This window comes from Leptonychotes weddellii, chromosome 3, assembly GCF_054177405.1.
Source record: "Leptonychotes weddellii isolate Sample4059 chromosome 3, ASM5417740v2, whole genome shotgun sequence".
Classification (NCBI taxonomy): Eukaryota; Metazoa; Chordata; class Mammalia; order Carnivora; family Phocidae; genus Leptonychotes; species Leptonychotes weddellii.
Genome location: NC_138371.1, coordinates 26,785,059 through 26,802,660, shown reverse-complemented (window position 1 = coordinate 26,802,660; position 17,602 = coordinate 26,785,059). Strand labels below are relative to the sequence as shown.

Below are 17,602 nucleotides of genomic sequence, written 5' to 3'. Positions count from 1 at the left end.
GCATCAAGTCTTAAAAGAGTGCTCTACTATTGAATCTAGGATTTTTTTTTTTTTCCCCAAGGAGCTGATCCTATTCCTCAGGTTTCGATGCTGGTATTTTCTGATCTAACCAGAAGAGGTCAATGGGTGGTTTCCCAGTAATATACAGGACTCATTTTCCTTCTTGGATGATTTTTTTTTGACCAAAACTTAGAGGGGTTGTAATTGACAAACCATACCATCAGAAATAATACCTAAGTCATTTCACTTTGTGTGTGTGTGTGTGTGTGTGTTAGGCTTATTTAAGTGTTCAGATGTAGGTTTCCAAAATGCATTAAGAACTCATGTACTTGGTGAGTAACTCAGGTCTCTCAGAAGTCTAAGCTCTTTTTGGCCAGTCCCATCTCTTTTTTATGTGCTGAAGGAAATCTCTTTTGGTCCTAGGAAAGTCTGTTCTTTTTTCCTAGGAAAAGCTCTCTTCAAGTTTAAGAGACTCCTATGCCTGTTAATTTCCTCCTCTTAGGGTTGTGGGTTTTATTAAACAATGCACTTAACTCAGTGGAAATAAGGACAATGTGAAAAGCTACATCCAAGTTTCTGCATGTGGAGATGATGACAACTAGGCTGATACAGCCACCTGGCCAGTACTATTAAGAGACCAGTTTGGAAAATGCACCCTGATTTCTGAGATGTGAAAAGTGTGAAAAATGTGTGTCTTCGCATTTGTGAAATACATTATGTCATGGCGGCTGGGTTAATGTATAATAGGTTTTCCTTCACCATTTCCAAGACTGGGATGTGGAAAAAGCTTGCCTTAGAAGAAATCAGTATTTTTTTTTGGTGTGTTAAAAAATCTAAATAGGGGTATAAACCAAATAGTTGCAATAGCCCAGGTTTAAAATCGCAGAGAGATGTCCTGGGCGAGGCAAGAGCGGAGTAATACACAAAGAATGGAAACTATGGCTGCAAAAGCAATGGAGAATTTTAAAAAACGGGACAAAGTCCCTAAGCTTATCAAAATAAAAAATGTAATGATAATTACAATAGCCAAAGAACAAGGTAGCTCATTCTAAGATTATTTTTACCTAAAACAGAAGCTCTCCCATCGGAGGCTCCCTCCATTTTAGGGACGATTATTTGCCTTATCACAGATTTTAATCGATTCAGGTTTGTGTCGCCCATTACAGTCAGCTGATTTTGCACAGCACCATGTTCGAAGTGGGTGGTACAGAATACCATTGAATGACTGAGGGGATTTTGGTTAATATTCGTAACCCTTTCATGTGCAGGGGAGGTCTTTCAATACCTAACCTCCTTAAGCCTCAGTTTTCTCCTTTGTCGAAAGGGAATAGTAGGATTTCTAGTCAGGTCCTCCAAAGGCTTGCCCCGAGCATGAAGTGCAAGAACATAGACATAAACCTGAAACACAGTGCCTAGCACAAAGTAAGCGCTCATTAAACAGCAGCTTTTGTTAGCGGCAGCTCACTGCGGCAAACACACGCGAACGGCGCAAACGCCGAGCCCTCTCAGCCGCATTTTCTTTTCTCCGGTTCCTATGTTGCTGGGAATTGGCAAGCAATGGCTCTCTGGGCCCTCAAATGCTAAAACCTCGGTGACTGTCTCGCGTCCCGAGTCCGCTGTGAGCCCAGTCCTTTTGGTTGGTTAGAACAGGTTTGATTTTTACAAGCTCCCGAGTGGGGCCCTGACCCCGGAGGAAGTGTTCGCTTTAAAAGATCTCGGGGAGGGGAGGGTGGGGGCGGGAGGAAGGGGGCTCCGGCGCCGGGGGCGGGGGTGGGCAGGGGGCGGTGCGCGGCTCCTGCGTCAGAAGGGGCCCTGTTTTTCGCACCTTCCCTGACGTCAAAGCTCAATCAGGACTGCAGCGCTACGCTCCCGGTGGATGTCTACGTGGGCTGAGTCGTGACTCGGGGCCCGGGGCTTGCGAGTGACGCTCGCACTTCGCTTCTCCTCTCGCACCGGCGGGAGAGGCCGGGGGCTCCACTGTCTGGCTCCGCGGGCTGCGGGCGGCAGGCAGCGGGCGGCCGCGGGGCCCTGGACGGCCCGGGGGTCCGGGCACCGCCATGGAACCGGAATAGGAAGGGAGCGCGCCCACCGGTCCTCGGCCGGCGCCCAGGCCCGGAAAGAATCCGGGAGGCCTCCGCGGAGGTGAGAACCGCGCCGCAGAGCCCCGCGGAGGGCGCGGGCGCGGGCGGGGGCGCGGGCGGGGCGGGCCGAGCCGAGGCGGCGCGCAGCCGGGGCGACGCCCGCGGGCTCCGTGCGCGCGGCCGGGGGTGGGGCCTGCTCGCCTCGCGCCCCGGGCGCCTTCTTCCTCCCGAGGGACGGCCGGACCGCTCGCCCGGCTCCTGCATCCGCCTCGCAGGTCCTCCTCGGCGTCTCGTCTCCCCACTCCCTTTCTGCACCTCCTGCGGGAGCGGGGCCGGCGTCTCCGGGCCCGGATCGAGGTGGCTGGAGCGTGGGGTGGAGGTGGGGCGCAGGCTGCCTTGTGCTTCTGTCGGGGGCCCTGGGTCGGAGGGGCCCGCGGACGAGGCCTTGGGCTGGGCGATGGGGAGGGGGCTGCCCGCGGAGGTCGGATTTGCGGCTTTGTACCCGCGAGGACTTGCGGGGGCACCTGTGGGGCCGAGATCCGGAGCCACCTGTCCACAAATCCCCTTCCCCCCATGTCCTGCGCTGTGTCCAGCTGTCCCCAGACCTAGGCCTTTATCAGTCTCTGGCGATTGGAATTTATTTTGGAAGCGTTAGATTTTTGTGTTAACGGTCGTTTTACTATTGTCGCGCAACAGTTGTGTAAATCTGGGCAGATTACGCCGTCGTTATTACGTGCTCCCGAGAAGGCCCTTTGCAGCTCCTAGCATTATCCGTCGCGATGATTTTGGCAGGGCGGGGAAGAAATGCATAACGAGATGCTGGCTCTCAAGGAACTAAAACGTTTTTTATCCCCAGAATGGAATTGTATTTAATTTGTCTTACAGTAGTGATATACGATCAGGGAAACAAGCAAACAAACAAACAAAAAACCCACTGAAAAAGCCCATAGCAATTTCATCCTCAAGGGAGTCAGTATTAACAATTTGGGGTACGTAAACGCATATTCGTGTTACATAAAGGGGGATACTAATGTAATCTGCCTTTTTTGCTTAATGCGCTGTGGCTATTTTCTGTATCAGTGCATAAACATCTTTCCACTGCCTTCTTAACTTGCACTGATTTGGACCCAAAGCCTGGAAGGCAAGAATTTTCTTCTCCCTGCGCCTTGGCCACTGGCCAACCTTAGTAGAACTCGTTAGAGATTTGACAAAGTATCACCGCAATGGCGAAGATATTGGATTAAAAAAAAGCTGAATTCAGGGTAACAGCCATCTTCTGTAAATATTGTTTGTTCTGCTTAATAATGTGAGGCAGTGTTTTTTTCAGATTGCAGTTTTCATCCATTAGTGAATTGTGAAATTAATTTTGTGGGTCATAGCTAGCACTTGAAATTAACGAAGTAAGATGGCATAGAAAATACCAGAATGCATTACATGTAGCGAGGATATTTTGTAAGCTTTGTTTTAACTGCGTTTCTGTGTGTGGGGGGGGTGGGGGGAGGGCTGCTGCGTGTGTGGGGTGCATGCGTGTGAGGGTGGCGTTGCATGTGTGACTGCGTGTGTATGCTGGGTTGTGATATAAAATGTATTGCTTCCTCTGTGCCATGCTAATTAAGTTTGAAAGTCCCTAATCCAAGGTACTGTCAGCACTCATCTCAGAATGGGAGCAATGATGCAATTAAGCTAAATGTTATCTTTACTCTTTTCTTTGGAATATGTGACAGTGTTTATTGCAGCAAATTAGATTCCTAATTATTTGTTTTCATGTAATATTAAAACAGTCAATTAGCATTCTTGAAAATACAGAGAGGAAGCGTTTTATGGAAGTTAAGAGGTTAAGAGCATAAACTGCTCAGATTGACCTAGGGTCAAATCCCCGCTACACAGTTTATTGGTGTGTGACCTGGAACAAGATACTGCTGCTCTCTAAACCTCAGTTTCCTGATTTGTAAGGTAGGAGTTCCTGGGACACCAATTTCATAAGGCTGTTTGCTGTTCAGATGGGATAATGCGTATGAAACTGTTGACATAGTACCTAGCCCAGTTTAAGTATTCACTGAAATTTAGCCATTACTATTTTATTAAGACTGAATAGAGGGTCCAGGATAATGCTTGCCACCAGATGCATAAGATGGATAATCCAAACAAGTGGGAAGTTGAAAATGAGTTAATGTTGTAAGGAAAGGGACCCTGAATTAAAAGGGTCTTTTTATTTCATTTGGCCGTTGTTTTGTGATTGCTCCCCAATTGTCTTCCTATAGCTAGACAGGTGATTTAGATGATCTTATTCAATAAACCAAAAGGCTTTCTGTTGTCTTTTTAAGTTTAATATTAAGTTGGTGTCTCTCTTGTTAGGTGGTTGAAAAATATTTCCCATAGGGATTCTGGATTTTTGTTAGCTCTTACTTCAAAATACCGCAGTCAGCTTGGGAAACACACACTACAATTCTGAACTCATTTCAATAGTGTGTTTATCTCTGCAGTGGGTACAGATCTCAGGTGTGCAAGAAATAGTCCAAAAAGAAAAAAATGTATGCAATTTTGAGACATTTGTGTTGAAGTCATCTCAGGGAGTTCAGAGGTCTTTGTTCACGGCCCCCGATCGGTTTATGCAGTTTTAAGTGTTTCATAAATCAATGAAATAGAATGTAAGCATTATCTTTTAGTATAGCCTTATTATTTTTATAAAAAATAAATTGAATCCTTTGCACTCAAAAAAAAAAAAAGAAAAAAACGCCATTGTAAGAGTACTTAATTGGGTGTGACAACTGTAAAAGGTTGGGGGAAATCTTAAATGTTAATCATAATACTGCTCTCAGTTTTAGAAATGTCTTTAAGTTCTTGTTCTATTTTAGAGGAACCAAAGTGAAAACTCGTTGATGGTAAATTATGATGTGGTTTATGAAAATATGAAAAAAATATGACTGGGAACTCTAGCTGTCCTATCCACAAAAAACCTCAGTGAAACAAAAAAGCTTAACTTGACCTTAAGTCAAACATATATACATTTGTATATTTTAGGTTAGACAAAATATTGATGATGTATGTATTTTTAAAATCATCTTACTAATTTTTAAATCGTTAACTCACCGACTGCTAGCTTTTATCTTGTCAGAAAAGAGGGCTTTTGTCTTACACGGGTAAAATACTATGCAATCATTAAAGATTCTGTTTTGGAATTATATATAATATATAGAGGTGCTCATCGCATACGGTTAAGTGAGAGAGGAGGCTATAGAATAGACTGTATAATACCATTCCATTTTTGTAAAAACATGTTTAGAACAAAGAATATATGATGAATATTAATGGCGGGTAGTGGGATTATGACTGACTTTCATGCTCTTTATTTTTATAATTGTACCATCAAAAAATTTTTCATAATAAAAATTAATAAAAGTAATTTCTTAAAAAAATTAACGTGTGTTTTCCTAATTTGCAAGCATAAATGAGCCTAAGTCTTTGCTCTAATACTGATCCTTTGAATTTGGATGATTTGGATATTAACTCATTCTCCAGTATTCTAGAAAATAATGCTGAATATTTTAACTTACCCTGTGAAAAGCTCCTTTGAAGAGGGAAGAATCATTGTCCCAGAATTTTCTTAAATTCTGTTCCAGAATTTTCTTAAAGCTCTCTGCATATACTGCTTTCCAAAAAAATACCCACACTGCCTAAATATGTATTCTAAATTCTCAAGTTTTCTTTTAAATACAATCATGTTGAAACTGAATCTGCTTTTCTTGCTTTATTGCCCCTTAAATTTTAAATGAAATCTTAGCTCCAGCTGAACTTGTCAGTTTACTGTCTCTAAATGTACCTTCTCTTTCTTGCTTGTGTGCTTTTGCTTCTTTGTTACTTGGAATATTTTTTCCTGATCTTTGTTTAAGCAAATCCTACCCATTTTCCAATGTCCGGTTAAAAAACCATATCCACTGTGACATTTTGGCACTTACTATTTGTACATTTCTCAGATACCACCTGGTGTTTTTGCATTCATTTCCTAATGCCATTTTAAACTTCTTGAGAGCAAGAAAGCTTATCTATTTCTATCCTTTAAAGCTTCTAGCATGGAACTCTGCACAGGGTAGGCACTAAATATTTATTTGATAATACAATGCTGTCACTGGCTCTTCTGAATCTAAGTATTGGAATTTTTTGTTAACCAGCGGTTCTGGGTAAGGGGCAACACTGCCAACAACAATGTGGAAGAATTAAAAAAATGGATAATTTGGCTTTATTGATACAGAGAGATGATAAAGAATTGACAGTGTTTTTTCATTGAAACTAACATAGGAGCTGAGGGTTAGTCCAGGACCCAACGTTAATTTCATGTAAATATTTCTTTCACACATTTCCCATGAACATTTCTCATGGGGGTTATAGCATCTTTGTTCTTAACCTTACCAGAGACCCAGTTTATTCTTTTGTAGCTGTTTGTTCCCGGAACCCAGAGATGTGAATTATATGATGGTGGGTTATATGGGTTACTCTGCTCCAGAGCATCTTAGGAGATCATGTGGGATTCAGTGAGTCATAGTATGTAAAGTCCTTTGTGTTCAAGAGTTAATCTTTTTTTCTCCCATTGAAACATAATTGAGTTATTTTTCAAACTTATCTATGACTGGGGGGGGGTACTTACTTGGCCAATGGTAGATACTTAGGGGGCTTATCTTTTTTTTAAATTGCTTTAATTTACAGATGTTTGCCAGGACTAATACAGCTGATGTAATACCTGCCCTTTCCTGCTCAAGGTAGGTGATTTGTTACTGTATGAAAATACCAGGTACCAGTAGAATTAAGAATTGGTATTAAAAGACCCATTGGGTCATGAAAAGTAATATAATCCCAGACCCCAAAGAAATGATCTCTTTATTAAGTAAGAATTTTATTAGTACATAAAAAATGATGACTTATGTAATTGCTTCAGCCTATCTCAGAATCACCTTAGAGCATTTTAAATATGCATGTGCCTGGCTCCCCGCCAGGCGATTTTGATTCAGTAGGTTTTTCAGGTGGGGTTCCTAGCATGTAAAGTTTTAAAAATGCCCATCGGGTGCTCCTGAATCATTGTAGCTCATTGTCATAATGGCACGTATGTGACACAAGATGATAGAAATGTCATAGAAATGTCGGATAATGCGGAATGGGAATGGGAAATAAAAATGGGAATTGAAGGCTGTAAGTGTTGAAGATCAAAAAATAATTTAAAGGAGTTCAATTTTGTGTGTGTGTGATATTAGACTCATACTTCAATTTTGCCTTTGATTCAATGATTGTCTTAAATATATTTTGAATTAAAGCACTAAAAAGTTTGTTATTTTATGATTTTCAAAGTTCAGGTTTAAGTGCTAGGGTTCTCTCAGCTCGAAAATTGCCATATCTATAAGACAACTAAAGCTTGTTTCATTTTGTTGCTTCAGGTTAATAAATGAAGTAAAATAATGGAAAAAAGACCAGAATTTAAGGAAGTCATTTTTTTTTTTTAATATATATTCTCTCTTTCAGAGGCTGGTTTAATTGATTTATTTTCCCCGTAAGTGTGGAAGTCAGAAAGTCAGAGTTTCTCATAATAAGACGTAACAGGTAAGTGAATGTTATGGTAGCATTTGATTTACTGTTTTCACTGATTTCAAGGCTGTGATTTCATTTTAAAGGTTGATTTTAATGAGTAAACTTTTTGTGTTGCGGGATCATCTTATCAGAAATACTCAACACATTATAGGATCATTCTGTTACATATTCTCCAACAGACACGAATGTTTAAAATAACTAGAATTAAAACTTGATGAAATTATTTCTTACAATTCTGTTTGTACTTTAACAAAACACAGCCAAAAAACTGAAATTGTATTGATTTATTACTTAAAATAATCGTTAATTGTAAACACTTTGTGTCAGTGAATAAATTGGCTGTGTATCAAAGTTACTTGGGGAATTAAAAAAATTCTGAATTCTAGGCTCTTTCTCAGCCCTGCTAAATCAGAATTTTGGGGAATGATTTTGATATTCAGCCTGGCTTGTGAACCACTGCAGTATGTAATGTTGAAGGATTATAGTTTTAAGGGGGTAGGAACTTGGAAACTTTTTTATTTGTAGAGAAATCTCATTTCACCGATTGGAAAAAATTCCTCATATTTAATTTGGTTTATGTGGTTGTCAGAAGAGAAGTGTCTTGTGTTTCAGACACGAATTAGTTGTTACTTTGATTTTTAGCAACTCTGTCAGATAATTTATTTTAAAATCTGCCTTTTTTTGGATTAAGCAGAAAGTGCATGTGGTATCTTTATTCTCATGACAGAATTAGACGTTAGGTGTAACACTGGAGTCTGTTTCTCCCTCTGCCGCTCCCCCTGCTTGTGCTTGCTCTCTCTCTGTCAAATAAATAAACAAATCTTTTTTTTTTTTTTTTGTGAGAGAGAGAATGAGAGACAGAGAGCATGAGAGGGGAAGGGTCAGAGGGAGAAGCAGACCCCCCGCTGAGCAGGGAGCCCGATGCGGGACTCGATCCAGGGACTCCAGGATCATGACCTGAGCCGAAGGCAGTCGCTTAACCAACTGAGCCACCCAGGCGCCCCTAAACAAATCTTAAAAAAAAAAAAGAGAGAGAAGATGCACAGTTCTCCTATCTACTCCAGGGTCACCGATGGATTCAGCAGCTCATGGCAGCCTTATCTAATTTCATAATTATTAGAAAGAAGAGGGGGTCGGACTGAGGAATGCATTTCTGTTCTCTGATCTTATCAAAGCTGTTTTCCTCATGGTAGTAAGGAATGATTGTGTTTTTACCATTTCTCTTTTTTTTCAGTTTGAGTATTCCAGGCCAGTAGCCACCTGACTTGGGTTATTCACCATGCAGAACAGACAAGGATACTGCAGCTACTGCTGCGTGCGCTATAACAACCTGGAACAGGTGAGAGCGTCCTGACAATGTGTTTATACCTCAGAAGCCCTCGTTTATTTAATAAATTAAATTCATTTTTTCATCCACTGAACAGATCATGTTGTGAACCTTCTCGTTGGTAGACACTGTTTAAGGTTCTCAGGATATGACTATGAGCCAGTCCAGGTCCCTTTTTTCATGAAGCTTACTCTGTAGTGTGGTAAGACAGAAAATAAACAGTCATATGCGTTTTAGTACAGGATATGTCAGATTGGGATAAATGTTATGAGGAAAATAAAAGAGAGAAGAGAGTGCAGTTTTAGATAGGGTGGCCAGGTGAGGTGAAGGAAGTGACATTTGAGTTGAGATTTGAATGAAGTGTGGGGTCCAGGCTTGCTTTATTTCTGGGGGAGGAATTTCTAGGTAGCAGGAAGAGAGAACAAAGACAGAGACCCCAAGGCAGAGGGGTGGTTAGCATGCTAACCAAAAGCCAGCAGCCAACGGGGCTGGGGCTTCGGTGCTGGTCAGGTGGAGGGCAGGTGTTAAGTCAGAGGTGAAGAATTCAGAGGATTTTATTCTATAAGACATTATAGAATAAGGGAAGGACTTTGAAGTTTATGCTTTCACACACAAATCTTTTAAGTTTTGCTGTAGTTAAATGTAGCTTTTTTTCCCTCCTATTGTTGCTTGTGTTTTTGGTGTCATAAAAGATTGCCTAATCCGAGGTCATGAAGATTTATGCCTCGTATTTTCCTCTAAGAATTTTTATAGTTTTTGTTCTTACATTTAGGTCTTTGGTTCATTTCCAGTTAGTTTTTTTTTTTTAATATATTGTGATTTTAATTACTTCCTAAAAGCCCTGTCTCCAAAGACAGTCACATTGGGAGTTAGAACTTCAACGTATGAATGGGGTGGGGGGGGCACAATTCAGTCTGTAGCAATTATATTGATTTGAGTTTTAGCTCTTAAACCAATTTTGCATCCCTGGGCTAAATCCCACTTGGTCATGGTGTTTAATCCTTCTGTATGTTGCTGGATTTGGTTTGCCAGCATTTTGTGGAGGATTTTTACATCTGTATTCATAAGGGATATTGTTTGTATCTTTCTTTTCTTGTGATGTCTTTGGTTTTGGTATTGAGCTTCATAGAATGAATTGAGTAGTGCTCCTTTTTGTTGGAAGAGTTTGTGAAGCATTGTATATAGACATTTTCAAATAAGTAATCATGGTAATAGTAGCTGTAGTCTTCTGACCGGGATTGTTAACTTGGAAAAGTCTCAAGGTTTCCTTCAGGGTCTAAGCTGAGAATTGTGTCATAGGTGAAGTAGTAATATAATGAAGCTCTAGTCCTGTTAGTGCTAAACTGTTTTATCATAAGTGATATCTAAGACCAGTTGTAATACATAAAAATTCAGCTATTTAGTGGTATTTGTTTGTCAACAGTCATTTAAATTCATACTAAGGAAAAGTTTTTATTGTTGTGATTTCTACATCTCTGCCTTTTTACAAAAAAAATACTTTCTAATGCTGGTTATAAACATGAGGCAGCAGGTAATAAATCTCAAAGCTCTCTTTAGTGTTTCTATCACGATTGATAAATTATAGCATCACTTGACTGGAAGATTATTTGCTGAACTTTTGATGTTAATAAAACATACTAAATCTTTAACTGCAAGCTCTATTCAGTAAGCATTCAGTCTAACTTTTTCTTAAGGTTTAAAATAATTTTTAGACATTTGGATACTCATGCGTTAAACAGACATTAAAAAAGACTGTTTTTTTTTTTAAAGATTTTATTTATTGATTTGACAGAGAGAGACACAGTGAGAGAGAGAACACAAGCAGGGGGAGTGAGAGAGGGAGAAGCAGGCTTCCCACAGAGCAGGGAGCTTGATGCGGGGCTCGATCCCAGGGTCCTGGGATCATGACCTGAGCTGAAGGCACACACTTAACGACTGAGCCACCCAGGCGCCCCTAAAAAAAGACCGTTGACAGAATAATTTGTGCTAAGTATAAAGCCTTAAGTAAATAAAGAAATGGATAAGTTTCATGGCTTTGGAGAACTTTTAAGGCAGTAGAGAAATGCAGGGCCTAGATCTAGGTGAATATTCAACAGAAACAATGGAAGCCAAAAGACAGAATACAACTACCAACTTATAATTCTATGCTTAAGAAATACATCCTTGAAAAAAAAAGGTGAAATAGAAATATTTTCAGAAAACAAAAATTAAGGGAATTTGTCGGCAGCAGACCCTTACTGAAGGAAATCCTAAAAAGAGTTCTTCAGATAGAAGGAAGATGATTCCAGTTGGAAGCCCAGAGAGATGGGAAGGCATGAAGATCAATGGAAAAGTGGTAGGCAATCTAAATGAATAGTATCTTGTAGGAGGGAGTCACAACAGTGGCAGAGAAACTGGAAAGAGAGTAAATCAAGTTAAGCCCTTGCTCAAGAAGAGAGTAGAAGTAACAAGTAATTTTAGATCTTGGTAGGTCAGGGCTGCTTGTTATAATCTGTTACCACTAATAGACTAGAAAAAGAGCCTAGCCTATAACTAACTGCCAAGTTAACAGAAAGGGGAAACTTGGAATAATAAAAAGCAATCCACAAGAAGGCAAAAAAGAGGAGAAATAGGGGCATCGGACAGGCAAGAATAATAAAACACAGATTTAAAAATAAAAACAAAGATTAAATCCAAATATACCAGTAGAATATTAAGTGAAAATAGACTTGGTGCTAGGAATTAAACTATATTTAATATTTTATTGGAGATTTAGCCAGGGAAATAAGGAAAGAAAAATTAAAATGACAAAGATTAGATAAAAAGAAACAAAACATTATTTGTACACACTGTGATTGTGGACATAGAAAATCCTAAAGATATCTAGGTAAACTGTTAGAATTGATAAGTGAGTTTATTTTTTGTTTTTTTATTTTTAAATTTTTTTTGGTGAGTTTAAAAAGTTTCTTGGGCCAACATAAAAAGAAATTGTATTTTTAGGGTGCCTGGGTGGCTCAGTTGGTTAAGTGACTGCCTTCGGCTCAGGTAGTGATCCTGGAATCCCAGGATCTAGTCCTGCATTGGGCTCCCTGCTCGGCAGGGAGTCTGCTTCTCCCTCTGACCCTCCCCCCTCTCATGCTCTCTCTCTCTCATTCTCTCTCTCAAATAAATAAATAAAATCTTTAAAAAAAAAAAAAAGAAATTGTATTTTTATATCCAACGACACACAGAAAATGAGATTTAAAAAAATGCTTACAACAGCATCAAAGAACATCAACTCTTCAGGAATAAATATAACAAAATATGTATAAGGTTTTTATATAGAAAAGTATAAACATCGAGAGAAATTTAAGAAAAATAATTGGTGTGATATACCATGTTCATGGATTGAGAAAATCAGTATTATAAACATGTCATTTCTCCCCAGACATATATGTTGATTCAATGAAATTCCAAACAAAATTCCAGAAAAATTAAGTTTAATGAAAATTAAGCCTATTCTAAAAATACGTATGTACATGCAAAAGGCTAAGAAGAACCAGGATAATCTTGAAGAAGAAGAACAAAGTCAGAAGTAATAGCTATCCAAATTTATTACTAAACTACAGTCTTTAAGACAATGGTGCAAAATTAGAAAGATTATGGAAATAAACCAGAAACTTCAGAAACAGACATGTGGATATTTGATTTGTGACAAATGTGGCACTAAAGAATGGTGAGGACAGGACTTTCTTCAGTAAATGGTACTGGGTCAATTGGCTATCCATATGGAGAAAAAGAAATGAAACTCTATTACTAAATCATCCTGGATACAAAAGTCAGTTCCAGGTAGATGGTAGATGTAAATATTGTAGGTAAAACAATCAAGCTTCTAGAAATCAGTAGAAAATCTCCGTGATTTGAGGTAGGGAGAGATTTCCTAAACTGGTAACAGAAAGCACCAACAAAAAAAATTGGTAAATTGGACTGCAGTTAAGTTAGGAAGCAATGAGAGATGATTAAGAAAGTAGAAAAGTGCCTTGTAACTATTCCTGGAAAAAACACACACACACACATACAAATAAACTTTATGAACACCCCACCCAAAAAAAAGAAAGTGAAAAGGTAAGCCACAGAGAATGATACTTGAAACATAATTGAAAGAAGAGCTCATGTTCAGAATAAATAATCTCTGTAGTTCGTTAAAAAAAAAAAAAACATGCACTTGAAAGACAGGAAGAGACTTGGACACACCGTAAAAGAAGATATCCAGGTGGCCAGGAAAATGAAAAGCTATCACAAAAATTGCAAATTAAAGCAACAGTGATATAACATGAACCCCCCTCTTCAGTAGCTAAAATTAAAGAGACTGACAATGGCAAGTGTTGACGAGGAGAGAGAGGAATGGGAACTATGATACATTGCTGGGGAGGGTACAAATTGATACAGCAACTTTGGAAGACTAGTCAACAGAGGGTACTAAAGCTGAGCATATGCAAACCTTATGACCCAGAAGTTCCACCCTTAGTAATACACTCAACAAAAATGTATGCACGTGGGCACCAGAAGTCACATAGAAGAAAGTTTTTTGCAGCATAATTTATAACAGCCATGAGCTGCGAATGACACAAATGTCCATCAAGAATGGAATGAATAAATAATATATGGTATATTCATACGATGGGATACTATACAGAAATTAAAGCGAACAGACTACAGCTAATATGGGTGAGTATTACAGATGTGGAGTGAAAGAAGATGAATGTAAAAGAGCATATACATTGTATGACTACCCTTAAATTTAGAAACTTTCAAACCTAATCTATATTAAAATTTAGATTATAGTTAATTTGGGGGAAGAGGAAAGGAATATTTGATTGGTCTGGGACACTAGAAGGGTTCTGAGTGCTCATTAGTTTTTCATGGATAGATGGTTATGGATGTGTTTATTTTGTGATAATTTATTGAGCTATACATATGATTTTGCACTTACCTTTATGTAAATGTCAATTAAGGAAATTTAAAGAAACTGACACCTTCTGGCCTATATAGTGTGGTGTTTTCTGTGGTTTGTGTCAGTGTAAATTCTCCATTCATGTTGCCTTTTTAAAATTTTTACTGAGGCAGAGAGAGAGGTTGGATTTTAATTGAACCTTTATTTGTTTCCTTGTACCTTTGTTCCCTTCATGAAACAGGTGGGCTAGGGTACTGGACAGTGGGGAGCTTTGAGGCCAGAGGATCTTGAGACTGTCATGATTCAGACTGTTACTGGGGCTAAGGCAGCATCAGAGTAGACCCCTGAAGTCAGCATGGAAGGAGAGAATTCCAGGAGTTGTAATAGCGGTCAGGAGCTGGCAGCCTGGTTTAAGTTCTTTTGGCATCTTTACTATGGTATTTAAAGTATGACTTTCCCCGGGTATTGTTAAATGAAAACATGTTACTAAATCGTCAGGAACTCGTGTTGGAAATACGGCATTAGCAGTAGCGTGATACAGGGAAGGAAGATAAGCTTAGAGGTAGATGCAGATCGAAACCCTGGCTTAATTGTTACTGGCTAGATACCCAGCTTGAGGCAGTTTACTCCAATTCTTTGTGCTTTCATTTCTTTATATCAAAATGGGGACAAGAGTTATACTCAGTGAAAATTCGATGAAATTACTGCGTGAATGGAATAGCACTGTGTTTGATATGTTATAGGTGCTCAGTAGATGTTAGACTTCTTTCCCATCCCTTTTGATAGGTCACTAAATAATACTTGTGAACACAAACTGTTTCTGTGGAGAGAATTACAAAACAGAAAAATTCTGTGTATTTACTCCAGAATTCTGTTTAAGTGAGGATTTGTAATCTCTGAAGAGAAATGATAGACTTTTTGTGTATTAATCTTCAACTTTTGCAAATACAGTGATCCAGCCCTCTTCTCTCTTTGAACAGATTTTTATTATAAAAATATTTGCTCGGTACAAATATAAGAATTTATAAGAATTTATAAGAAAAAAATTAAAATTACTTTTAAATGTACCTCACAGATGTAAATGCTTTTAAGATTTTGGTGTATTTTCTTCCATTGATTTGTCTGTACATTTCATTTTATTTTATTTTATTTTTGTTTGTATGTTTTAAAACCACAGTTTTAGGTAAAAGCATACATGTGATTTTTGCATCCCCCATTTTTCTCTTACTATCTAACATTATGTTATGTAAAATTTTTCATATTATTTTAGATAGTTTCGTTATTACATCTTAGGTCATATTATAGATTTTACTGTTAGACACTTTGGAGATTTCCAGTTTTTTGTTGTTATGCTGTGATAAGCATCATTTTTTTGCATAAAGCATCCACATTTAGGATGATTTCCTTAGGGAGAGATTTAGAGAAATGTAATTACTATATCCAAGGGAAAGATACTTCTATGGTTTTTAGATATACATTTTAGAATTGCTTTGCAGAAAGACTATATCAATTTATACTTCTGCCAGGAATATCTAAATGAATCCATTTGTGAAACTCTCACTACTAATGAGTATTACCTGTTTAAAACTGTTTAGTGTGTTTTTTCTTTTTGATAGCATATGTCCAGTGCTCAGCACAGATACTTGACCACACAGAATCGACAGCGGATGGGCACTACTAGCTTGATGGAACGTTTCTTGCAGGACGTGCTCCGGCACCACCCATATCATTCTCAAGAAAGCAGGTAAAGTAGCTGAGCGGAATTCTGTTAGTACAGAGTTATTATATGTTATAGTCGATGTTTGTGTGAACTTTCTAGTACTTCTTAAAATGAATCTTTTCATTAAGGAATATGAAGTGAAATTTTACCTAGTAACTTCTCTTTGCTGCTATTTTAAAATCTTTTCTAGCTTAAATAAGAAATTTCACTCTAAAAGATAGGGACCACACCATGCTTTTTTCTAAAGAGAAGTCTTAGGTCAATAAATAGTTATACATCATTAAGGTATTCTACTAAGCATGTCATAAGATTAAGCAGGGGTAATGGTGGGGGCAAAAAGAGCCTTTAAAAGATCAGGAACAGACCAGCTGGTGACTGTAGCAGAGTAAGTAAAAACTAAGTCAGTTCCACCTTAACTGAATTATTTGCTAACTGAATCGAAGAGATAGCAAATAGAACTGGCTTTTAAATGATCTGTCGGTGTCTTGATAGCTTTTTCTTGTATCAATGTTTTGGTTGTTTTAATAAAAATAAATATTTTGAAAATATTTAAGAGTTAATGTCCTATGTCAAAGAAAAACAGGATTAGTTTAAGAACCATGTGCAAGTTTGCAGCTACAGCTGTATGAGATAAAGCAAAACAGATTATTAGCATATCTGTGCAGAATAGTTGAGATAAGCACCAGCAGTAGAAAAAGGATAAACTTTTTGAATGCTTTGCTTTGCAAGTCACAACCCAGAATTTAGCAAATGGAGAAAAAGTTTAAATGGGGAAAAAGTTTAAAAAATAAATGTTCTTTCTTAGCTGTTGGAAAGACAGATTATGTTGGGGTCAGTATAAATTTCCAGTTTATAGCTTGTATAAGCAATGCTTCAACAGACATATTTGTACATGCAGCTATTTCTTGTGGTGTAGATTCCTAGAACTTGAACTTCTGGGCTAAAGTTTCTGAGCCTTAAAAAATATTTTTTATCTTTTAACCTTTCATTTTGGAATAATTTCCGGCTTACAGAGAAGTCACAAAACTGGTACAAGAAATTCTTGTATAACTTTCCTCTGACTTCTTCAAATGTTAAATCTAAAATAATGACAGTACAATGATCAAATCCGTGAAATTACATTGATGCCATACTATTTATAGACCTTATTCAGATTTTGTTAGTTGTCTTACTAATGTCCTTTTTCTGGGACCAGGATTCAGTCCAGGATCACACATGGCATTTAGTTGCCCCATCGCCTCAGACACCCTTAATCAGGATCAGTTCCTCAGTCTTTGCTTTCAAGCCTTAGACACTGCTGGCCAGTTATTTTGTAGGATGTCCCCAGATTGGAGTATGCCTGACATTTTCTCATGATTAAACTTAGGTTATGCATTTGGAACAAGAATAAATTATAATTGATGTTGTGCCCTTCTCAGTGTATTAAAGAGACCCATGTTGTCGTCATGTCTCATGGCTGGTGATGTTAACTTGGATCACTTAATTAAGGGGCTTTTCTACTATTAATGTTACTCTTTTCCCCATTATAATTAGTAAGACTTGTGGAGAAGTACTTTGAGACTATGTAAATAAATACGCTGTTTCTCATCTTATTTCTACGCACTTATTGTAAGCATTAATTGATGATTCTTCCCTGAAACAGTTATTACGTGTATTAATTAGCCTTCATAAAGAAGAGCTTTCTTGTTCCCTCACTTATTCGAGTATCTATTTATGTCATTATAAACTCATGGCTGTGTCTTCTGTGGGTTTTAATCCTTTACTCTTACTTATTTTGTTGCTCAAGCTGTGTGTGGAACTTTAAAATTCTTGAGACACTTCCTTAGAAGGCAATGCCAATTTATATACAATTTATATAACATATATATACACCAGTAGTCTATGAGAGTGCTCATTTTTCTGTCACTCTTACTAACACTGGGATTAGCAACTTCTTCCCTCCCCCCCATAACATAATAGGCCAAAAAAGCGTACCCTTCATTAGCCTT

The 17,602-nt window shown here is 38.3% G+C and overlaps 1 protein-coding gene across 6 annotated transcripts in view; it reads left to right on the top strand.

Annotated features, from left to right (window-relative positions):
* The first annotated feature begins 1,857 nt into the window (after positions 1–1,857).
* ZDBF2 (zinc finger DBF-type containing 2) overlaps positions 1,858–17,602 on the top strand; it is a 31,939-nt gene continuing 16,194 nt past the window's right edge. The window contains exons 1-5 of one of the 6 annotated variants that reach the window (XM_081813776.1): positions 1,858–2,142; positions 6,783–6,835; positions 7,590–7,667; positions 8,890–8,994; positions 15,511–15,638. In XM_081813776.1, coding sequence (XP_081669902.1) covers positions 8,935–8,994; positions 15,511–15,638 — 188 coding nt within the window. In that variant the 5' untranslated portion in view covers positions 1,858–2,142; positions 6,783–6,835; positions 7,590–7,667; positions 8,890–8,934. Of the gene's footprint in view, positions 2,143–2,259; positions 2,461–2,495; positions 3,071–6,782; positions 6,836–7,589; positions 7,668–8,889; positions 8,995–10,927; positions 11,315–15,510; positions 15,639–17,602 lie in introns of those variants that run through there. The other 5 variants (XM_031033134.2, XM_031033133.2, XM_081813777.1 and 2 more) reach the window with 5 other exon arrangements.